Source organism: Pleurodeles waltl, chromosome 11 (assembly GCF_031143425.1).
Source record: "Pleurodeles waltl isolate 20211129_DDA chromosome 11, aPleWal1.hap1.20221129, whole genome shotgun sequence".
Classification (NCBI taxonomy): Eukaryota; Metazoa; Chordata; class Amphibia; order Caudata; family Salamandridae; genus Pleurodeles; species Pleurodeles waltl.
Window position 1 is genome coordinate 337,836,580 of NC_090450.1, and position 25,787 is coordinate 337,862,366.

At 45.4% G+C, this 25,787-nt stretch overlaps 1 protein-coding gene across 2 annotated transcripts in view; it reads right to left on the bottom strand.

Moving 5' to 3' along the window:
• ATG4B (autophagy related 4B cysteine peptidase) overlaps positions 1–25,787 on the bottom strand; it is a 483,533-nt gene that overhangs the window by 229,578 nt on the left and 228,168 nt on the right. The window contains exon 5 of one of the 2 annotated variants that reach the window (XM_069213626.1): positions 17,851–17,952. The exons of the other annotated variant lie outside the window; for it this stretch is intronic. Coding sequence (XP_069069727.1) covers positions 17,851–17,952 — 102 coding nt within the window. The remainder of the gene's footprint in view (positions 1–17,850; positions 17,953–25,787) is intronic. 2 annotated transcript variants of the gene reach the window in all.

A 25,787-nucleotide genomic window follows, 5' to 3' on the forward strand; every position in this document is an offset into this window, starting at 1 on the left:
TGACCAAAATGGTACTTCTGGGATGGCGTACAGCCCAGAAAGTGACGGGGTGGTGGGGGCGCCTAACCCAACAAACCCCGCTATGGCAGGGGAAGCAGCTGATACATGTAGCAGGTCTGGAGGGCTTCCAGAAATGGGACACCATAGGGATCTCCACGCTGGGAGATATTTGGAGAGGGACACATATACGATCTTTTCAAGACCTCCAGAAACAATATTCCTTAAACAAAACACAATTCCATTGATATCTCCAACTACGTCATGCCCTACTAGTTCACCTGCAGACAGGAGACACCATACCTGAGCACAGCCCCATGGAAGCCAAGGCACTGATGGGAGTCCTGGGAAGGGGAGGGGTTTCTCAGATTTACCGCTCCTTAATCACCGCCACTGGGGGACCCCTGAGAGAGCTTCGCCAAAGGTGGGAGAGTTGGGTGGGACCCATGGAAGAAGCGGACTGGACAGAAGCACTAATGGCCCCACGCTCCCTAACAATGGCCACACGCTTCCGTTTAATACAATCCTATTTCCTTCACACCGCATACCTCACACCCGCCATGTTACATAAAGCAGGCCTCCGCCCCACAGCGGAATGCCCCCGCTGCAGGTATCATACAGCGGATTTCTACCACATGGTATGGACATGCCCGATTATAATGGCCTATTGGGAAAGGGTGGTGCAAGAGATATCTGAGGCCCTACAGAAGGAGGTAAAGAGGTCGCCATTGCCCCTCCTTCTCGGGGTAATGGGAGATACAGAGCTACGAAGAGCAGATCGGTCCTTCTTAGGGGTGGCATGTCTGGTGGCCAAAAGGGACATAATGGCAGACTGGAAGGCCAGGGTGGCTCCGGCACTGACTAAGTGGAGACGGGGAGTGGATTGGTGTGCGCAGCGAGAGAGACTTGTGTACGAGGTCAGAGGTTGCTTACACAAACACAAGAAGATATGGGGGAAATGGGAGGATGTAGCGGGCCTTTAAGAGGGGATGGTGAGTAACATTAGTGATGAAAGCAGCAGGGACCGAGGACTTGACCATTATTGTATTGTTTTGATGCCCGTTGGCATCATGTTGTGCTGTATTCATAATTGTTCTATGCAAAATTTAATCAAATTTCTTTATCAAAAAAATAGAGACATGATATGTTGTTCAATGCCCAACAATTCACAAATATGAAATAACCAATACTGCATCTCTGGAACTTTAGCTTTACCTCACAGTGCCATAATTGCCTGTCTTGTTGCACCAAGGTACATTCTGTCCAACTTACCCTAGAGGATTCTATCAAAATGCTTGGAATGGCAGGGTCCAAACTGAGGTGAAATGGTGGGCAAAAAAAGGATGGGTTGGAAGTCTACCCAGGCTTATTGCAAGCATTCCTCAAATCACCTTTTGTACATTTGTTGTAATGCTCCAAGTGACAAGGGTATGCTATCCTCAATGAGTCATTGAAACCAAGATACACCTACCCGACTGATGAGCCCCAATCATGGTAACACCAGTTTTGGGCTGCTTGTGTTTGGGTTCTGGGAGGACCGGACAGTTCAAACCTGGCTGCTCCTTTTTGCAGTAGTGTCAAGGCTGATTGCATTTGGCTGGGTCCCAGCTGAGGAAGCATGGCGAGCAAAAGAACAATGGGTTGGAATGCTACCCAAAGTCATTGCCAGTGGTTAGACGTATTGCAAGTGAGAGGATTTGGCTGCATTAGATGGCATGGCTGTGTTGTCTTACTGTGGAATACACTCGCAAAAACTGTTTTGGTTCCAGTCAGGCTTGTTTGAACAACCTTAAGCTCAACCCTGGGTAGCTATGGCTTTCGAACAGCAAGGCTTGCATAAAAAGGAAAGCATTTAACAGTACCAGACAAAGAAGTAAGAAAGCCACACAGTATGAAAGAAACACAACACCAATTTATAAAAGTAGATTATATTTTCATTAATATTTTGAGTCCAAGATGAGCAAAATCCACCAGCGGGTTCTAGAGATATAGATTGTAAAGGTATTATCACATTTTAATTCAACTGCAAACAAACACTGGTCAGTCAAAAATTGTTTACATTTTGAAAAGTTTGTAAACGTTAGTTTGGCTACTCTGACAAGGTATGGGTGACCAAATCTGACAGGATGAAGGTCTGGGGGGCCTATGTGGTAGATTTGGAGAGCTACCTGGCCACCAAAGCATTTTCCAGTCCAGTTCCAAACTTTAAATCACAACTGACATAGACTTTAGTGGAGTGGTCCTGATGGTGGGGCTACAGGATGAAAAGATGCTCAAAGATACTGCAGTTGCTGTGCGATCAACAGGGGTGCCTTTGTGGTGATTCCTCAGTCCATGGGTGATATGGGGCAACTTTGGCCACAGGGGTTGGTGTCCAACAAAGTCCTCTTCGAGACAGTAGAAGGCCTGCTGCTGCTGGGCTACCTGTCTCTGGACATAGCGGTCGCAGCAAAATAATTTGATGGAGTCTAATGTCCCTCTGGGGCAACCCATCTGGATCTGACAACACTCCCTGGTCCAGCTAACTCAGCTGCAACTTTTGGCCATCGAGGATCAGTCTCTTGGGGCACCCAACGGCAGTCAGTGGTGATTCTTCTGAGGTGGCTACTGACTTGCTAATCTGGGCAAATTCAGCTCTTTTGTCCCTGGAGTTGGTTCCAAGGAGTCAGCCAACTGACCCTTGGAGTCACTGCTTTGATCTGAGGCTGGGGCATTACTTTTCCTCAAGCCAGGAGCAACATCACATTCTCAACTTTGCTAGTTCAAGGTGCAGCAAGTACAGTCCAAAATATGGTGCAGCCTCTCTTTGTGAGGTCAGCAAGGCAGTCCTTCATTGGTCCTTGTTCTAGTTCTGATGGGATATGAGGTTCAGGGTTCCAGGGGTGCCATATTTACCCCACAAAAGTGTCCTGAAAGGACAACATGGTCACTAGCCCATGGGATAACAGGTTCCTTCCCTCTTGGTGATGAATTTACAGTAATGTGTGGCATCTGGCAATCCCAGAGTGCACTATTCTAGTCACTTCCAAGGTGTCTGAACCTTCCTCAACTGTGAGGAAGGTGGTAGCCCACCCTACAGGTGTGGCTACCTTGGAGCTACATGCCCACAGAAAAAACGGTTTGGCCACTGGTCTTTCCTCTCTGTGCCTGTCTCCAACCTGCCAACCTCAACAAAGGGCAGCCCCTCAGGAGAGTTATCACAGTTTGCTCACCTAAAACGGCTTCCCCCTTGAAGCTCGCCTTTTGGGCTGACACTCTAAGTGGCTTCTTGTAAGGGGAGGTAACTCCTCACTCTGCAGCAGACCGCTATTGTTCGTAAGCCTGGGAGTCATTCACATCACTGCCCAGGATGGCAGAAAGCTGCCTGTTGGCCAGTGCAAGGCTACTTAAACAACTGGGTCACAGAGTGGAGTGGCAACTTTCTCTCCCGTTTAATGCCACAAATAATTTAATAACTTACAGTACCAAGTCCCATTCAGGAGTTAGCCAGACTGGGGTGCAGCTGGTAACTCTGTATTAGCCAATGGGGTTACAAACCTTTCCACAGCAAAAAACTATTTTGAGGTAGAGCTGCTAAGACAAATATAAAAATATATGTCCTACTTATCAATATATGGCTCCTTGTAATAGGACTCTATAGGCCTTCCTTAGGGGGGACTTACATATATTGTTAATGGAACTGATGGCTTTGCCATTAGTTTGAATGCAAAGTCGAACTAGCAGTGACCACTGCTCCTTCAGTCCTCCAGTTTGTCACCCACAGGGTGGCACAATCAGCACTGCATCCTTGGGCGGATACTTTATCTTACATGCCCATGGTACCCTGGATACCATATACTAGGGGCTTATAAGTAAGTCAGTACTTGCCAATTAGGGATCGCCTCTGGCACGGAGGTCTGGTTAGCAGGGCACAGTGCACTCTCAGAGAAAAAAAATAGCAGCCAGTAGTCCAAATGGGGGGCAGAAAATGGGTGGAAACCTGCAAAAAGCCTTTTTCCTTACAGCAGGTATTCGTCCCATCATCTTTTGTGCATTTGATGTACTGCCCTACGTAGCATGGGTATGCTCAGACATGGGTCCCGTGCCCACTAAGCCACTGGAACCAAGCTACATCAATCTCTCGAGCCCTCATCAGGGCAAAACAGGTCTTGGGTTGCTGGTGAAGAAGGATGGGTTGGAATGCTACCCCAAACGATTTCCAGTGGCAGGCTTATTGCAAGTATTCCTTGCATCACCTTATGTGTGTGTGTGATGTAATCCCCTAAGTAGCAAGGGTATGCCCAGATGTGTGTCCGATGCTCACTGTGCAAATGGAACCAAGCTGCACCCAACTGACAAGCCTCAATCATGGCAAAACCAGTTTTGGGTTGCTTGTGCTCTGGTTCAGGGATGACCTGGCAGTTTGGGCTCAACTAGTTCTATTGGAGCAGGGTGAGGAATGAATTGTATATGGCTGGTCCAAAATTGAAGTGGCATGTTTGTTAAAAGAACAATGGGTTGGAATGCTACAGTGAGTGACTGTCAGTGGTTAGACTTACTAAAAGCAATGCCCCCATCAGATTTTGTGTGTTAGACTTTTACTCATGCATGGTTTATTGTATGCCACCATAGGTACGATTGTATGGCACCATATTTGCGTTCCTAACAATATACACTCTCAATATTGATTGCCTGCAGTTTGTGAAGAAATATTAGTTTTATTTTATGTGTATTTGTAAAGCGCTATATCACCCGCGAGGATATCCTGGTGCTCAGTACGAGTGTGTGCATGCCTAGCCCTGCCTACAGTAGGTTGGTTAATTCAATAGCCAAGCCTTCAGCTTTTTGCGGAATTCAAGAAGAGAGGAGGAGACCCTGATGTGGAGTGGAAGGATGCTTGTGCGTTAGGAGCAGTGTAAGAGAATGTGCATCTTTCGGATCTGGTACTCTGTATGAGTGGGATGTGTGCGAGAAGGAGTCTTGCGGAGTGGAGACATCTGGGTGGTTGGTGAAAGGAGACGCGACTGTTCAGGTAAAAGGGTCCCAAGTTGTGTAGAGCCTTGAATGTGTGTGTGAGGGGTTTGAAAATGAGTGCATCTGTGTATCTGAAGTTAGTGGAGATACCAGGGGTGTGGTGTGATGTGAGTTCTGTGTGGGAGGTTGAGGATAATTCTGGCTGCTGAGTTCTGTATCGTTTGTAGTCTTCTAAAGAGTTGCTTGGTGATCCCACGTAGTGGTGTTCCCATAGTCCAACTTGATGGTGACTAAGGTGTGAGTGAAAGTTTTTTTAGTGTAGCATGGGAGCCATTTGAAGATCTTCCTCAACATCTTCAGGGTGTGAAAGGAGTATGCAGTGATGGTGTCGACTTGTGCGGTCATGTCCAGCTTGTTGTCTCTGATTATTCCGAGATTCCTGGTGTTGGTGTGGGTCTGAATTTGATGCCACCAGTTGGAGTCCATGGTGAGGTGTTATTGCTGAAGATCACAACTTCTGTCTTTTTGGTGCTGAGCTTGAGACAGTTGGCTGTCATCCAGTTTGTGACTTTGGTCATGCAAATGGTAAACTTGTTCCATGTGTAGGCGGTCTTTTCCGAGAAGGAGAGTATGAGTTGCATGCCATCAGCATATGGGAGGATGTTGATGTTATATGTATTGATGACGTTGGCCAGAAGGATCATGTATGCGTTGATGAGTGTGGGGCTGAGAGATAAACCCTGAGGCACTCACAGATTTGCGGGCTTCCGAGGATTAAGGTGCCAGTCTGAAAGTTTTTGATCTATCCATTAAGGAGCAGATCAAGTGGAGAGAGGGTCCTGGATGCCAACTCATGCAGGGCCCTGATGAGGATGGGGTGCAAGACCATGTCAAATGCTGCAAAGAGGTCCAGGAAAAGACGGGCTGGAGTGCCTTCTATGTCAAGGATCATGCAGATGTCTTTTGTGGTGGCGATTAAGTGCTGTTTCTGTACTGTGGTTGTGCCTGAATCCGGACTGCGTGACATTGAAGAGCTGGTGGTTGCCGAGGTGGCCGGTGAGGTATTGGTTGATTAGTTTCCCTAAGAACTTTGCTGGATATGGTAGGAGGGAGATGGGTTTTTAGTTCGAAAGCGTGGCTGGGTTCCCAGATGGTTCTTTGAGCAGAGGCATGACATTGTCATGTTTCCAGGTGTTAGAGAATGTGGCTGAGTCGATGGAGGCATTGAGGATGGGTTAGTGCTTTGCTGATCAGTAGGTGAAGGTGTGGTGGGGGCAATGGTCAGAAGGAACCCCCGAGTGGATGGTCTTCATAAAAGCAGCAATTTCCATGTTGGTGATGGCAGGCCACGAGGTCAGGGTTCATTCTTCAGCCATAATGGGAAGGGGAATCGTGACCGGGACGGGGTCTGGTTGAGGATCAAAGATGCTGTACTTGGAGGTGGTTTTGTTATAGCAGAATTCAGAGAGCTTGTTGCATAAGTCTTCTAAGGGAATGATTCTGCTGGAGGCGTTGGTAGGTGCAGTTAAATAATTGATGATGGTGAAGATTTCCATGGTGCTGTTAGTGGCTGCGTTGATGTGATCTGCAAGAGCTGTGTGCCTGGTGTCCAGTATCTGCTGGGGGTAGCATCTTGAGGCTGATCTCCACAACAGCAACTCAATATTCATCCATGTGCACACCTTCTCCATCAAATGGCAACCATGAGACAATCTATTTGAACATCTAGGTACATACTTAATGTTGAACTTAACTCAGCAGATTAAACATCTATTTTGGCAAACGTGGAGTAGCCTTGCTTCCTCCCTTGGTAGTAAACAAAAAAAAGTCAACAAACTTTGCACTATACTGTTGTTCCTAAGAATCAGTGTAGTTGCTCTTTATTCTTAGGAGACAGAGCTTCTTTCATGGCCTTCACAAAGAAGAGCTTTGCCACTCCCTGAAACTGTGTGGCCAAAGTACTCTACTCAATTTACTGCAAATTTACATTTGTGAATGCTCACTGCCGAGCCTGCTTTATTCAGAATACCTAAAACATTTTAGCAGCCAATCATGCTCCTCCTGATCCTGTTCCACTCTAAAATATTGTCTTGAAAGTACATAACCTGCGTTACACCCTAAAACACGGTGTGCATCGAGCACTGGAATACAGCTGATTTAAACGCTAATCTGAAAGGCATCCTGCTGAATCTGTAAACGCCGTCTGGTGTAATAGAAGATGCCAGGTGTTTAGACTGAGGGTGCAACTTTATCTTTTGAAAGGCACTGGAAGGAGGAAAAGTGGTGAACGCTATTGCTCCTCCTACAGTTCTCAGCACTTCATGTACGGTTGGTTACTGCAGCTAAATGCTTCACACTCCCATAACATAAACATTTTAATGTATCATTCTATTCATCATCCGACTTAGTTTTTGATAACCACGCTCAGCATTGCCCCATTAGCTTGTTGTCACCGAAATCACATACCCCTCCTCTCGTTTGTTCATGTCACTGTTTTTGTCTTTATTGTTTAACACCTGCACATCGAGATGTTTCCATTCTTTTAGCTGTTTGCACGTCACTTCAGTCAGTTCAGTTAATAGTATGCTTATTCAGACCATAGTCCATCAAACAATAAAAAAAACACAATATCACATACAAAATATTACAAATATACATATTTCATTATAATCACAGCATGATATCCACTAAATCCCTCCAATCTTAAACAAATTACAGAAAATGTAACCCTTCCAATAAATCTATACACTTTCAGCATTTTTCAAACTTTCCTTAATCGCCTTTTAGTAAAACCCTATTGAACAGGTGACATAAAAAAACTGTATTCTAGATAAAAATTGCACAGCCTTTTGACGGTCCGTCATCCTATATTTCAATAAAACTGGTTTTAAAACATTTCAACAAACAGATCTACAAAAAATAAGCAATCATAAAAATATGCATATTTGAGCATTTCATCTCTAATCCACAGCTACAAAAAACGTCAGATTAAATTAGTGATTTAGCTATATCCTGATAAGAATACAAAGAATTAACTCCAATTTTAAATTTGAAGATTTCCTGCCTCATACCTCATACTCGAATTTGCTAATGCCGTAAATTAGGGAAAAGAGAAACAATCCTGCCAGGACTCCCAACATAGGGCAGTGGATTTTATTTTCACTTAACATACACAATACCTCTAGCTCTCGAGATAAACTCGGTTTTGGCACATATATCATTTTCGGGCAGTTGAATAGGGCAGTCCCACCTGGAGTGACCCAATGAATAAAGACTTCTTACCTGTGGTTGACTTCATAATTTTCATAACTCTTCATAATTTCGTTCTATAAATAAATCTTTACATCGCTTGCCACCAAAGGTTATCCCAAAATGTCAATAGAGTTGTTTCGACCAGGCAGGACCATGATGTTGACCCTGTTTCTAGCCTTATGGCTTGGAACATAAAGGATCTGGGAAGATGCAATATCCTTTTCAGGCACTGTCCCTCAACGTTATCCCAGTTCCTTGTCCCACTTAAATACATAATTTCTGAACCATATAGCCATTTTGTCTGCACCAACGCTTTATACGCTGTCAAAACTGGGTCTAACCTAGGGCCCCCAAACTCTTTCCTGAATTTATTTAGTCCCATAATAGTTGGCAGGGCATTCACTTTATTTACCTCCAAATGAGTCATCCAACTTAATTTTGACGTAAAATGCATATCCAAATAACCATACATTGTCACTTCTTCTATCCTCTTCTTTCCTAATTCATTGATTCTGTTTCCAAAAATCAGTATTTTATTTTTCCCATATTGACACAGAGGTTTTTGTCCTCATTTTCACGCTTTATTCAGTGAATGTTCTTTTATGCCTAGTAACTCCTCGTTTGCTAATCCGATTAACCAGTTGATCTTTTAGTATTTCAGCTAAGCTGCGGCAACACATTCACGTTTGGGTCAATGCTACCCCCAGAAACTGCTCACTGAAGAACAATTTGTGATGTTCAATTACCACATCACCTTTGCAATCCTCCTCTAAAGCCCTAATGGCTTTCGTGCACTCATCATCTTCCAGCTCCATATCATCAATACTCAAAGTATTTCTGTTGGGTAAACATTCCCGCCCTTCTCACCCAAAGTGTGCTAAAGTACCAGCAATGTACATTTTGGCACCAATACCTCACCACCAGCTACCCCAGATATGTACCAAAGTCATCCCTTCTATAGTCCCAACATGTGGCAAGTTCCCCAGGTGACAGGATGAATTTCGGTGGAGCATCACTAATTCCAAACTGTTTATGGTTTATCTTATGATTTAATGCTGTGTACTTAAATTCAGTATTCAAACATTAACTGTGGTTTACCAGAAAAGTCAATGTGCGAAAAGCTGTCACTGTCATCTTTTTGGAAGAACACAGTAAACTACGATAAGGAGTGTTGTCACATTTATCTTAAGGAAAACAAAACAAAAAGTAGAACAAAATTGTTTCCTTCTACAATTATGCAGAATAGCCTGCCAAATACAGCACCATTAGTTCTACTTGGTATGTCAACGTCGGCCACAAAAGTGTTTTATTTGAACACTATGCAAATTAAAAAAATGTGGTTCACCAGGAGTGGCTTTACGGTAAATACTCCAGTACATAATGCAGCAATGGTTACAAATATCAGTAGCGCACAGCACCAGGTAACGTTTCAACTGTTTATAATTGTACTGTTCCTAAGTCGATCATTCAGTGCATAGCAGCTCCTTCGGCGTGACGCACCGAACACAGCACACAAAGAAACAACAAAATAGCCTCCAAGCCATGCTTAATGTAAAGCACCATGCATGTGAAGTTGCTATCCATGTCTTTGTCTGATCTCCTAGGCTGATTTTAGATTAAAGGGAATCACAGAATGGCTATGAGAGACACTGTGAGGTTTGTTCCCTCCACCATATAGCCTCCCGGTCCTTATTACGTCACTGCAGAAAGTATGATAAATATCTTCAAAAGTGACATCTGTGCACAGTTTGGCAGGATGATCAAGTACAGCATTTCAATCCAATGAGCCCTTCACGGAGTAAACGCCGGTGCATTCAAAATTGTCAACCCCTTATAAATCTCCAAACATGAGGAAAAGATGAGCATTTTACTCAGGCTCAGGAAGCACGCTTTCAGGATCATCATCCTACTCCATCCTTACATTTTAACAGAGGATGCAACACTATTTATGTGATGCAACAGAAAGGACAGTAAGTAGCAGAGGTACGAATGATGAGATGGAATAACAGGTATGTTGAAATGAACATATTACATGCATTGTTAACACAGGGTTTATGGAAGACTTTGTGATAAAAGGTTTGTATTTGCGTAGCCGTCTGAACGCAGTGTGGTTAGGGTGATCACCTGGCATTGAGGCAAATTCTGGACAGGACCGTGAAAAATTCAGGACAAAGGGTCAAAATTCAGGACACAAATTCAGGACGAAGAGTCAAAATTCAAGACGTCAGTTTTACAGACACACCCAAGAGAGGCCATGCCTCACTATGTTACCAGTGCATTTATTTACTCTTTTTTTAAAAAAAAGTATTTAGTCACTGTGGTCTTTTTGTGAGTGCTTCCTGGTATGGTACATTCAGGTGTCATATTACGTCCTTGTTCAGTAGTAAATTAGTGCACTTCAGCACTGTCAAGGCCATCACCCCTACCCAAATCTAACCAATCTTTCTTAAAGAGAAAGTAATAACACAATTTTGATTATGTTTCTGAACATTGTAAAACCCCGGGCCAACAGTTTGGGAAACATTAAGGTAATTAACCTTATTCTAGTTTAAACAAATTGAACAAAAATATCTGGCTCACCCCAAAGGCCCATGGCCTTTCAACCTAAAAAAAATAATTAATGAGGCGTGGCAGATGGTGTGGGCGACAGTCTCACAGCAAACTAGTGTATATCCAGGACTCTACATTTATCTTAGAGTTGGGAGCCCAGGCTACCAATCAAAGATAATAAAAGAATAGGATGAAATCGAGATCAAAGGGGAGATCCACAGCAACTGATTCAAAGGGTTGTTGCTAAGAACTGGATACATAAGGAAGAGATGAAAAAGGTGGGACAATTCCTAAAATCAGACAAGATGTGTCTAATAAGACTGTCGGACAGTATTGCGTACCTCTGCAGATGGGAGAAAAACAGAAGAGGCACTGTCAAGTGGTTGAACAAGCAGCACCCACCCACCTTGGCAAACTCGTCTGGTGCAATGGTCTGCTGTTCGTGCTTGTGAAGGGTGAGCAGGGACCAGACCGCTTGGAAGGTTGTGCAAGGCAATTGCCCACTTTGTCCAGTTCTTAAAATGGTTTTGAAATTAAGCAAAAGCCAAACTAGTGATCTGGGTTATCCCTAGGTGTCAAATACACATAGAATCTTCAAAATATTTGTGAAGTAAATTGCACAAACAAAATGTAAACATTTTAAAACGTAATTAGTGTTTAATATGTGGCATTGTTTTCCCCTTTATATACAATTAGACCTCAGATTGAACCATGAACCAGTTACCTTTTGATACCTAGTGATTAATATCTACCATTCTGCCACTTGCAGGATGGAAATCTCAGCAGAGTCTAACAGTCCTTCCGAGCCCAGTTTTTTTTTTTGGTCTTCTCTTGTGCTTTCTGTAGTGGGCCATGTGACACTAGTGAAGATGGTGTGCTACCCCCAATGATAAGATTACTTTGCAAACCTTCTCCTGCTCATCCTTTTTTCCTTCTTCAGGCATGCCACACATCTGATTTGGTCGCTGGGGCACTGTCGGGTAACTCTTTCCACTCTAAAGCTACCTGTGACTGCGGGTGGATTAGGTCTTCTGGACTTAGACTGCTATTATTCAGCTGCACAGGTCCAATGGGTGGCTCACTGGCTTTCTGCCAACCCGCCTGCATGAGATGGGGCTTATCCGTAAAGACTTTTAAGGAGGGCTTACAGCACTGCTCATTGTTTCCTACTGAACTTTCTACGGATCACCATCTAGGGTTATCGTGCACAGCTTTCTCTTGCCTTGTTAGAACCTGTAAACTCACTGACACAAAGAAACCCGTTGCTCCTGCACTACCTTTGCTAAGCATTCCCACTCGCACAGGACGGCTGTGCTCACAGCAACTCCATCAGTGGCATCCTCAGGTGTCTTAAAATTGGGGGATTTGTTTCTGGACGGTGAGTTACTAAATTTCCAAACACATGTGGCAGAGTACCATCTTCATCCCAGTCAACTCCTTACTTACAACCACCTTAAACAATCAATAAATGCCCTATTTTATGACTGCCACCTAGCACTAACCCTACACATGAGGTGTGCCAGCTAGCAAGTGCATCCTAGTCAACGCTCGCTCCGTCCACAAACACGCCGTTGAACTCTGGGACCTCCTGGACTCCACAGCACCGGACATCGCCTTCATCACGGAGACCTGGATGAACGCCTCCTCTGCTCCAGACATCGCCACCGCCATCCCCGAAGGCTACAAGATCTCAAGGAAAGACCGCACCAACCAAGCAGGAGGAGGTATCGCCATCGTCTTCAAAGACTCCATCAGCGTCACCACCTCCACCGAAGACACCCCTCTCGCCGCTGAACACCTGCATTTTCAGATTCGCACCGACCCGAGGACCACACTCAGAGGATCCCTCGTCTACCGTCCTCCCGGACCACGCGCCCCTTTCAGCGACGCCATCGCCGACTTCATCTCCCCGCATGCCCTCGCCTCACCGGACTACATCCTCCTAGGCGACCTCAACTTCCATCTGGAACAAAACAACGACCCCAACACCACCACCCTGCTCGACAACCTCGCCAACCTCGGCCTCAAACAACTGGTGAACACTGCCACCCACATCGCCGGACACACGCTCGACCCTATCTTCTCCGCCAGCAAACACGTCTTCTTCAGCCACACCTCCGCCCTACACTGGACCGACCACAGCTGCATCCACTTCACATTCCGACGCGAGACCCGCCACCTCCGCACTCAACCCATCCCTCGTCGACAGTGGAACAAGATCCCCGAAGAGCAACTCTTCTCAGCACTCGCCGCCAACCAACCCACCCTCACCACCGACCCCAACAACGCAGCCCTCAACCTCACAAACTGGATCTCCAACTGCGCAGACAACCTTGCTCCCCTCAAACGCACGCATCGACAGACCAACACCAAAAAACCTCTCTGGTTCTCTGACACCCTCAAAGAATCAAAGAAAACTTGTCGCGCCCTTGAGAAAGCCTGGCGCAAGGACCACACCGCTGACAACATGACCGCCCTCAAGAACGCTACCCGCGAACACCACCACCTGATCCGCGCTGCCAAAAGGAACTTTTTCACCGACAGACTGGACAAAAACAGCCACAACAGCAGAGAACTCTTCAGCATCGTCAAGGAGTTCTCCAACCCCAGCGCCAACGCCAACGCCGTCACGCCCTCACAGGATTTGTGCGAATCCCTCGCCACTTTTTCCATCGCAAGATCAGCGACCTCCACGACAGCTTCGGACACCAGACCCAACCAAACACCACCGAACCCGCAGCCCCGGCCATCACCCTCAACAACTGGACCCACATCAACACGGAAGAAACCAAATCCATCATGAACTCTATCCACTCCGGCGCCCCTTCGGACCCCTGCCCGCAGTTCATCTTTAACAAAGCCAACGACATCATCGCCCCGCACCTCCAGACCGTCATCAACTCTTCTTTTTCTTCTGCTACCTTCCCCGAATGCTGGAAACACGCCGAAGTCAACGCCCTACTAAAGAAACCTACGGCTGACCCGAGCGACCTTAAAAACTTCCGCCCCATCTCTCATCTGCCTTTCCCAGCCAAAGTAATAGAGAAGACCGTCAACAAACAGCTGACCACCTTCCTGGAAGACAACAACCTGCTCGACCCCTCACAAACCGGATTCCGAACCAACCACAGCACTGAAACCGCCCTCATCTCAGTCACAGACGACATCAGAACCCTGATGGACAACGGTGAAACAGTCGCCCTCATTCTTCTCGACCTCTCGGCTGCCTTTGACACCGTCTGTCACCGCACCCTAATCACCCGCCTCCGCTCCACCGGGATCCAAGGCCAGGCCCTGGACTGGATCGCCTCCTTCCTCGCAAACCGTTCCCAAAGAGTTTACCTCCCTCCGTTTCGCTCAGAACCCACCGAGATCATCTGTGGCGTACCTCAAGGCTCATCACTCAGCCCGACACTCTTCAATGTCTACATGAGCCCCCTCGCCAACATCGTACGCAAGCACGACATCATCATCACCTCCTACGCCGACGACAAACAACTTATACTCTCCCTCACCAAGGACCCCGCCAGCGCCAAGACCAACCTACAAGAGGGTATGAAGGACGTCGCAGATTGGATGAGGCTCAGCCGCCTAAAGCTAAACTCTGAAAAAACTGAAGTCCTCATCCTCGGCAACACCCCGTCCGCCTGGGACAACTCCTGGTGGCCCACGGCCCTCGGCACCGCACCGACCCCCACAGACCACGCCTGCAACCTCGGCTTCATCTTGGACCCTCTTCTCACCATGACCAAGCAAGTCAACGCCGTGTCCTCCGCCTGCTTCCTCACCCTCCGCATGCTCCGCAAGATCTTCCGCTGGATCCCCGCCGACACCAGAAAAACCGTGACCCACGCCCTCGTCACGAGCCGCCTGGACTACGGCAACACCCTCTACGCCGGGACCACAGCCAAACTCCAAAATCGCCTGCAACGCATTCAAAACGCCTCGGCCCGCCTCATCCTCGACGTACCACGCAGCAGCCACATCTCCGCACACCTGAGACACCTGCATTGGCTCCCAGTCAGCAAAAGGATCACCTTCCGACTTCTCACCCACGCACACAAAGCCCTCCACGACAAGGGACCGGAATACCTCAACAGACGCCTCAGCTTCTACGTCCCCACCCGCCTCCTCCGCTCCTCTGGCCTCGCACTCGCTGCTGTCCCTCGCATCCGCCGTTCCACGGCGGGCGGGAGATCTTTCTCCTTCCTGGCGGCCAAGACCTGGAACGCCCTCCCCACCAGCCTCAGGACCACCCAGGACCACTCCGCTATTCGGAGACTCCTAAAGACCTGGCTGTTCGAGCAGCGATAACCCCCCCTTTTCCCCTAGCGCCTTGAGACCCGCATGGGTGAGTAGCGCGCTTTATAAATGTTAATGATTTGATTTGATTTGATTTGCCAGGAGCTCTACACCATAGGGACTGGTGGCAAACTGATAGAATGGTTATAAAGACCTCTCTTGCAACACTGAGACCACTCCAGGTCTTCCCGTCATACTACCTGAGTGATTGATGTGGCCAAACCTCTGCAAGATACGGACTGGACTAAAATACTGGACTTTCCCCACAAAGTATTCCATGGCTGTCACTTTAAGTACATTCATAGAGCTTCCTTGGGAATGCATTCCGCCCATTGCTTGCCATTGGCTTTGTAACTCACATTTCTTTGCTTTAAATTTGTTGGCTTTAGGCTATGCAGCTTGAGTTTATCCCTTCCCTTGCCCAAACCTTATTTACAGTATCCTTCCGAATGCTCCCTTTTTGTAAACAGGCCTGTAAATCTTGTTCTTATCTCATCACATTTGCTGTGCATTCAAAGAACAAGGTCAAATGTCAGGGTCGTCTTTGGTGGAAAGTTAGTGTTTGTTTTTCTTTCTCTGACTTCAAAGTGAGAGGATTTATGCGACAATCTTTCTGGATACAGGGATAGGGAAAGAGTTTTTTCTATCACATGACAACATTTAAATAAACATCAGAATATATCAGAATTAGGAGTAAAAAAAAAAAATGTTAATTCTGAACTGTGCTGGAAACAAATACCTTTATATGAATAAAACAAATCACTGCATTAGGTGATGCACACATCATTGTCTGTGCACTATATAGATTTATTTGAAAAAATGTATGTCTGAGCAAAGTAATGGTCATTTCAATCAAGAACATGTTGTCTGTAATGGCAGTGTGTTACCACACCATGCATACTCCAATCAACTCTGCGCCACTCCACACCACTGCACCCTATTCTGCATCACTCCACTTTACACCACTCCATGCCACTGCACTGTGGGACACTGCACTCTTCTCTACTCTGAACCACTCCACTCTATGCCACTGCACTCTATGCTACTTCACACTACAGCACTATACTCTACTCTGCACTGCACCACTGTACACTACTCCACTCTGCACCACTCTACGCCACTGCACTCTGACACGTGAATCTACTCTGCTTTCTATGCCACTGCACCACTCTGCACTACTGCACTCTCAGCCACTCTATTGTATGCCACTCTACTCCACTGCACTCCATGCCACTCTACTCTGCCCCGTGCATATCTATGCCACTGCACTCTACGCCAATGCAATCTAAACTGCACTGTATGGTACCGCCCTCTACTCTGAACCACTGTACTCTACGCCACTGCTCTCTGTGCCACTCTACACCACTGCACTGACACTCTTCTCTGCAACACTGCACTCTCTGCCACTGTACTCTACACCACTCTACTCTGTACTACTGCACTCTATGCCACTGCACTCTGCATTACTTCAATCTACGCCACTGCACTTTATAGCACTATGCTCTACTCTGCACCACTCTACACTACTACCCTCTGCACCACTCTATGCCACTGTACATTATGCCACACAAGTCTACTCTGCACTCTATGCCACTGCACCAGTCTACACTACTGCACTCTCTACCACTCTTTTGTATGCCACTCTACTCAACTGCACTCTATGTCACTCTACTCTGTCCCATGCCACTCCATGCTACTGCACTCTAAACCACTCCACTCTACGCCAATGCACTCTAAACATATGCACTGTACCCCAATGCACTCTGCTCTGCACGACTGTGCTCTATGCCACTGCTCCTCTGTCACTCTACTCCACTCTACATCACTATGCCACTAACTTTTAGCCATGCTGAACAGCTGCCACTCTGGTGTATAAAATGGTTGAAATACATTAACAAAGCCAATAACTCTTGCTCAGACGAGACCTATTGGCTTTGCAAATATTTATACTGTAGTACTAGGAGGTACCGAGGTTCCCTGAAATAACTGTGAATGTGTAAGTCCTTATTTTAAACATCCATTACACACATCATAATATAGGCTGGTACAAAATGAGCAAATACATTTCGGTTCAATAAAAAAAATCCTTCTAAAATTCAGATTTGAATAATATACAGTTTATACTAAAAGATTTTTTAACAGTCCATTAAAACCCCACACTCCACAGCTCACCTTGGAATACCCTTACAGTACCTCTCTAAAAGAAACTATCTTTGTCATCAAAAAAGCTTCAAGTGACTCCTTTGATTTAAGTCAATGCAGGTTTCCAATCCTCTTTGCATTTGCAGATTTATCAGTTATGCACATTTGCATTTCTTTAGGGAGGAGACCCCCTGGCAAGAAGGCCTATTCTTATCTGTCTGCTCCTCCCTCCCTCAGAGAACACAAGACAACCTGACTTTTAATCCAGTCAGGGAAACTGATCTGTCCTAATTATATTTTGTCCTTTAGGTGAAAAGCTAAAATTAAGGACAAATGTCCGTTAAACCTTTCATCACGGACAACGGACGACCGTGAAAATTACGGACAGGTTGTCACCCTAATTGTGGTGACATGGTTATTAAGTACAACTTGCTTCGAAATATGGATAACAACACACTGTATCACTTACAATTATATGTGCAAATTATGAAACATGAACAAGTCTTATGTATTTTTGCTTAAATTCATTAATAATTATAAGATATTAAAAAGTATGGATGTTCATTTATGGCATACTGAGACTTTCACATAGTTTTAATTTTAGAATGATGTTAATGCACACCACTCACCATCATCAAGCAGATGCCCACCTACCTATTTGGTGGATAGAGTAGTAGCTATCTTTCTTGTCAATGAAGGCGTTCAAAATGCTGAAATAGCTGTCCTTCTGCTTCTGATCCTTCCTCCATCGCCAATCTAAACAGACAGTGGATCAGTATGGTTAGACCGTCCATGATTCTCTGCCAACACAATGAGATCCAGTGTGTTTTGAATTTCCACCCACTCCCATAACCACCCATCTCTTTTCCACAGAAAAAGGAAAAGCAAGCAAGACTGTACTGGGCTTGTTCGGGTGAGACTTACAGGAAGGCAAGCTCTTACTGGTATTCGTGACCTATCAGGTGGCAAAGAGTGTGGGGGCAAAAATTATAAAAAGACAAAGTTGCAACTTAGGTTTTACAAGAGACCCTTCAACAGGATCGAAAAAATCGAAGTTACTATGAACATTTAGATGGATGTCCTGTACCAGAAGTATCATTGAAGAAAGGAAACAAAAATCTTTAACACCACTTCTCTACCAAGGCTATCTTCAGCAAATTTATAAACATATTTTCAGACCATGTGTGAAATCTGGTGCACTTTTAAAACAGAAAGAAAAATCTCTCTAAATACGTCATATAAACAATGACTACGTTAAGTCAATTTTGTTGCTTTTTAATTTAAATGTATTCAATGAAAAAATAAGAATGCAACAAAAAAAATCAAAAACGGAGATAAAACATCCTTGCTGGCTGAACTGTTTTTCATTTCCACTTACCTAATAGAAACATTATAGAAAATTGCCCCTGATTGAATGCTTCCTCACAGAGAAGTAAAACTACAATGTCCTCTCAAGCGGCCAATGATGCCCAATGTTCTAGTAGGAAGCAGAGTCACAGTTAAGCTCTCTGGTCATTTTGACTGGCTTCTAATAATTATCTGACATCCCCAATCTTGCTTCCATTCCTGCACCTCCATCCACTGTTTATGAATTTAACGGCATGTATGACAGAATAGGAGGGTCAGTTAAGAACCCAAGGGAGGATACTCTCGATAGAGAACTGTTATTCCAGTAACTCTTCCTTTTTTAGCAAGGGATTCTCCAAAGATCCATAACATTTGTCACAAATTACAAAGATGCATCACATCCTGAATACATGAATCCTGAGACGACTGCCAGAGAGGTTGAATTCAGAGGAAGAAGAATGAGGATAACAGAGGACTATAACCTTGTGATGGTGCAAAGAGAGTGAGAAGAAATACTGGGCATGGCGACCACCATCATGGTGAAGCCTAGTGTAAGACAAAAGATTTGACATTGTGAACAGAAGGTGATTGGCAATAAGTGAGGGGGCTGGTGGCAGCTTCCGTGAGACCGATGAAGGGAGGATGAAGAACCAGAAGAGCATGGTATTAAGCTAGGGCCGAAGGCAGCTTCCGGCCTAAACCACAGGCTACAAGGTATCTGTGGACAAATGGAGGAGGGAGTGGAAGGTGCCATCCCTGGACCAGAGAGGTGAGCAGTACTCTTCAACAGGGGAGAGAGATCAGCCCATGAAGAATCGGTGGCATCACACTCTTTCTAGTCCTCCCCACACTTCACTTCTTCCCTGCAGGCACAACAAAGGATCTTAGGCTAAGAGCCCTCCTGTGGGGCACGTCAGGCATTGCAGTGCCAGCCTGACGAGGAGCAATGCCCAGTGATAAAGCATGTCACCTATTGGTGAGTAAGGGCACTTGCCTCTAACTAACTAATGTGTTTGATGATCTGGTGACTCCCCACCTAATTGGCTGTGTGGGGTCTATTAAGTTGGAACAGTGAACTTTGATAGCTTAAGTTATGACACTGGACCATACAATACCTCCCCTTCCTTCTCATAGTTCACATAAAAAAAGTACCAGCATGCCACAAGACATGCTAGAAATTCCTACTTTAAGACAAGAATAGAAAATGCCAGTAACTCTTCTAACAAATTGTTTAAAGTAGTAAATAGCTGAATGAAAGTATCTACCTGTACAGCAGGCTCACTACATTCTGAGGTCCGGTGTGACATGTTTGCAAATGCCTTTAAAAAACATCCTAAATTCCCTGCCAACAATGTCCACCCGAAGCCCTGCTTCACATGTAGACTCAGGGACCACAACCAAATTAAACTCCTTTACTGCCCTAAACAAGGAAGACATAGAAGGGATTCTAGCCTCTATAAAGTCATGCTCGCCATTAGATCCAGCCCCCACAGATATTTTGATAAAAGGCAACAGCATCATCTTGCCAATTTTAATAGACATCCTCCATAACACCCTGGTCAATGGTAATGTCGCTCCCATATGGAAACACGCCAATGTGAAAACCCTGCGGAAGATGCCCTCAGGTAATCCACTTCTGGCAGAAAATTACAGATCAACTTCCTGGTCCCCATATTGAGCAAAGTGCTGGAGATACACATCAATAAGCACCTTTCCTACATCCCACAAAAACGGGTTTTGAACGAGGCAGAAGCACTGAGACGGCCCTACTAACATCCTCAGAGGAACTTCTGTCCATTATGGACCGAGACAGCTCAGTAGCCATGATAATGTTAGATCTCAGTGCAGCCTTTGACACTGTTTCTCACCCTGTCCTTATTCTAAGGATGGAGGAAGCTGAAATTATAGGTGCTGCTCTCAACTGGCTTGCAGCCTTCCTGGAAAAGAGGAGCTTCCAGGTCTGTGAAGAAACGTTCTTTTCAGCCACCTACCCCATTAACTGGGGTGTCCTACAGGGCTCTTTCCTAGAAACCACACTTTTTAATGTATACGTTCTCCTCCTGGCACAGATAGCGCAGACACACTGCCTCGCATTTGTATCATATGCTGATAAAACGCAGCTTATCATAGCTCTGAATCTAGAAACAGGTCATACATCCTCACATCTAAATTTGTGCGTCAACCAGGTTAAAGACCAGATGTCATTCAATAGCCTTAAGCTTAATGGTGAAAAAACAGAGGTGTCGGTTGTTGGTAATAACCTCTCAAGGTGGAACAAACTAGCCTGTCCAGAATACCCTGGAGAGCATCCACAGCCCTCCCGAGCAGTAAAAAGTCAATTTTTTTTTTGTTAGACGATACGCTGTCAATGGAACTACAAGCCAAGAAACTCTCAGGAACTTGCTTTGGACTGCTGAGAACCTCAAGGAAAGTCATACAATTGCTCCCATTAACATTGACAAAAATTGGCCATACAGGGTCTGATCAACTCCTGTCTTGAGTATGGAAATTCCCTCTTGTTGGGTAGACTCCATTCAGCTGCGGAAGCCTTGGCTGGCCTGCATTGGCTTCCAGTGCAGAAAATAATTAATTTCAAGGCTTTGTGTGCTGCCCATCGGGCAATACACGAAAAAGGTTCTCCCTTCTATCTGCAACTTCTTACACCCTACATCCACATGAGACTTCTATGTTCTGGAAATTTAAAGCTGCTGATGGTACCCAAGGTCAACAAGGCAAAATGTGGTGGTGGGCGTTCATCTGCCCTGAGTGGCACCTGAGATAGGCTGAAACATGTCAACCCTATTGAATTACAGATTTTAGGGGTCATTGAACCCTTGATATTTCACACTGATTTTATCCTAGCTAAAGGACCCTGTTCATAAACAAGAAGTAGGATCCTGAAGGGTTTTTTTTAACTTGCACTTAGGTTATAGTAAGAGCTCTGCTTTCAAACTGTGTTGAGCCCACCCACTCACACTAGGTGCAGTGGGTGAGGATCCAATGATGAAGCAGGCCACTGGTGGTACTAGTGGGTGAGGATCCTACTAATATATCCGTGTGATGCATGGGTTGCAATGTTTTACCTAGGTGCCGATTCCTTTCCACATTGGTTTATATTGAGACCAGTGATTTGGAACCTGTTATAACATTTAGAGTTTACTAGCTGTGAGGCTCCCCTCTCTTGTGTAAAAAATGGCTACACTAACCACTACCTGCACCAATCTGATTTCGTCAGACAGGGATGTCAAGGGTCAACTGCACTTGCAAACACTATGGAAGGGACCGTGTCTTTGTCTCTAGAGCCTGTGCTTGAGCAGTTCCCATTGGAAAGTGAGTACTAGGAAGGAAATGAAGCCTCATCTAAAGACTACACAGTGAGGGCCCTTGGATTTGCCCCAGTGGTGAATTATCAATGGGTGCCAGCCTTGAGAGCACCAATGACTACAATGACAAAGCAAACCATATCAAATGCTGGGGAAATATCCATATCACTAAATTATACAGTGTGAGACAGGAACAATTGGAGCTACTGGGGAAGAAAAACACAGAGGCTTAACCAATTGAAAGAGTTGTGGCGCTGCTTATGATGAGAAATCCCCGAATCAGGGAATGCCACTTGCTTCTGTGGCATACTGATGATATGATTTGAAAAGGGGGCTGAAGAAATCCCACAATTAAGAAAAAGCTAAGTTTGATGTCTCACAAGAGTGATACAGGGTACAAACAAGAGAGCTCAGCCAGATCTTTTCCAGAAAGAATTACAGACTAATGTGCCTCATATATTATACCACAATAGTTCTTGCAACAGCTTTTCTATGAAATAAAAGAGGAGGTACATATCATTAAGGCTGACCGGATATCATGCTTTACAGAGTTACAGAGGGACATAGGAGCTCTTGGCTAGAAAGTTAATTAAAAGGAAAACAGTTGGTAAATGCTCTGAAGAGCAGCACACCTTAAAGATATAGGGGGTCATTCTGAACTTGGCGGGCGGCGGGAGCCGCCCGCCAAGCGGGAACCGCCAGAATACCGCTGCGCGGTCAAAAGACCGCTGCGGTAATTCTGAGTTTCCTGCTGGGCGGGCGGGTGACCGCCAGAAGGCCGCCCGCCCGCCCAGCGGGAAACCCCCTTCCACGAGGATGCCGGCTCCGAATGGAGCCGGCGGAGTGGAAAGGGTGCGACGGGTGCAGTTGCACCTGTCGCGATTTTCAGTGTCTGCTATGCAGACCCTGAAAATCTTAGTGGGGCCCTGTTAGGGGGCCCCTGCAGTGCCCATGCCATTGGCCATTGCCATTGGCATGGGCACTGCAGGGGCCCCACGACACCCGTTACCGCCATCCTGTTCCTGGCGGTGAAAACCGCCAGGAACAGGATGGCGGTAAGGGGGTCGGAATCCCCATGGCGGCGCTGCAAGCAGCGCCGCCGTGGAGGATTCCCTAGGGCAGCGGGAAACCGGCGGGACACCGCCGGTTTCCCGTTTCTGACCGCGGCTGTACCGCCGCGGTCAGAATGCCCATGGGAGTACCGCCAGCCTGTTGGCGGTGCTCCCGTCATTTTAGCCCTGGCGGTCGTCGACCGCCAGGGTTAGAATGACCCCCATAGTCTACATCTATTGTAGGCAATCGTGTGCCAGATTGTACTGCTTTCTGGTGTCTGGAAGATTTAAACATATACGTTATTTGGTATGTCGAACAATCAGATTTATCCTTTACATATGATATGCGTGTTTTTAATTTCTAGATGAAAATTAACTGAAGTACACTTCCTGACTAATGTTTGTAGGGGGAACCTTCCAGTGCACCCTGTAATTTTAAAGCTGAACTTCTTGTTATAGCATTTCAAGTTGCTGAAGTGTTACATGCTTTGGGATGGGCAGGGTAGCTGAGGGGTTTAACAGCCAGAATTGGAGGCTGTAGCTCATGGTACGAGCCACCAGTAAACATGAATCTGTAGGTACTTCGTCTTCCCACTTAGAAATACAAATCTTGTACTCTGCCTCCCACAGAGTTGCAATAGGGGCTGACAATAAAATAAACCCTTGTTTGGATTTATTGCTGAAGCATCAGTTGAAACTGTGGTTTAAAGTCTAACTATTCCACTACTTAGGCCTCTGGTGACAACAATTTGAAAACCAATTGTTTAACCTTCTTTTGGTCATGATCATAAGTTATCCTTGCTCCTGGGCTACACAAAAGTTGCAAACGTGAGGCCAACTTAATTCTAGCCCTTTTCATCCTGCTGGCCTGCTTGTAGTCTCTGGATCTCTTTATCAGTTTGCAATCCAAAGAGATAATTGAAAAATGGTAAATTACAAACTGGTTATGTGGAGCAAAATCAATGCCCAGGAATGGAAGTGTAAACATGTACAGCACAGGAAATCAGCCACATAAGCTGATGCCTGGGTAAACTGGTTTAATATTGCCTGGCCCTTAATAAGTTGAGACTTCAACCTCTATCCTCCTCTCATAGGAATTCAGGAATGGACTCCATCTTCTCCCATCTATTATGATCAAGCATCCTCAAAATACAGGCACCAATGGTTGAGCCACTGTAATGTGGGCCTTTTTTATGAGCACATGCAGTTTGAGGATATTCTAACCAGGAGAACTGTTTCACCCAGATTGTTTAGAACCTGTTCTTAACTGCCATTAGCACTAAAAATAAATCAGTAGGGATCAGCTTTTCAAGTTCATTGTCCAAATCCTGAGCAATGGATTTCCTTTCGGGTTTACTTCAAGATGGAAGGGGAGGAATATGTTTAACCTTTCTTCTTTAATACTCAGCTGCTAAAAAGAAGAAAAAGAAAAACATTCATTTGGGATTATATATTACACAAATCCAAAAAATAAAAACGAAGACTTGCAACCAATCGCAGTCCACCCTCAAGTAATTAATGTAATCTAATTTGATTTTCTAAAGTGCGTGAGTACCCTAAACGGTCTCCTAGTGCTGGTATTGACAGCTGAACAATTGACACCAGATGAAGCACAGAACAATTAGAATAAGAATGTCTGGAGTTTACCTATGGAGCCAAGGTTGTTGGAGGTGGTTCTAGTGTCCAGGAGCAGGCAGTATCGAAGTTTGGCAGCAAGTTAAAAGAAGGCTCTGTCTCCTCTCCTGGCTTTCTTAATAGATGGAATGATGGCTGCTCTTGAGGATGTGGGGTGAAGGGTGTGAGAGGAAAGACAGTGAATAAACATGAGCTTTAAATTTGAAGGGCACAGATTGAACACAACTCTATGAGTAAGGTAAAAAAACCTTAAAGGAAGAGTGTTTTTTGACTGGGAACAGTGGAGTTGTCTGGGATGAGGAGAATATCGAGGTGGCACTGCAAAGGAGGAGATACTCGGGTCCCTAATGAGAGTATTACAGGTATTGAGATGAGAAGTGATCAAGGATTAACCTCACTTTTTCTGGTTTCTGCAGGAAGAAGAGGAATTATTTTTCTCAGAATATGAAAAAGTACAAAGCTGTTGCCTGAGAGTTGTTTGATGTTTTTGGAGAAGGAGAGATTGTTATCAAACTAAATACCAAGACTTTTAGCTGAGGCCATGGAGGAGGAGGGACCTAAGATCAGTAGGCCATCATGTAGGAGACCAAAGGATAGCTGGCCATCTAAACAACAAGAACTCTGTCTTGTCAGTGTTTAGTTTTACGCAAAGATCGGGCATCTAGTACACTGTCCACAGAGAGGAGCAGAAATTGGCCCATCTTGAGCTATATAGTCCTGGAAAACGAAGATAAGTTGAGTATAATCTCAATAACAAAGCACACCAAGCTAAAAGAACAAATCAAGGAGGCTAGAGGACAGACATAAATATTTTAAAAAGTAGGGTTGAAGAATGGCCAATGTGAGGCACTGCAGATGATCTTGGATGCTTCCGACTGAAAATAAGGAGGGTGATCATTCATAGAGGGGTCAGCCTATGGCATTTGTAGGAACGGAACAACGAAGGCATGTTTCATAGTGTAAGGGACTGTAGCTGACAACAGAATGCCGAGAATAGAAGTGTTGCAGAGGTGGGTCAGGACAGGATAGAGAATGCTAGGGGCAAGGAGATGATGTAGGAGAGCACAGGGGTCACTGGGAGAGCCCGATATGATCATAGGCATCAGGAGCTCAATAAGAGAAACAGATAGGCAGCTGGACTAACTAACTGAGGGGTTGACCAAGAGTTCAATTGTGGATTAAGTTGTGAGTGTGGTAATCACTTCAGGTTGGGGTGGAGGTGCGACTGAATTGA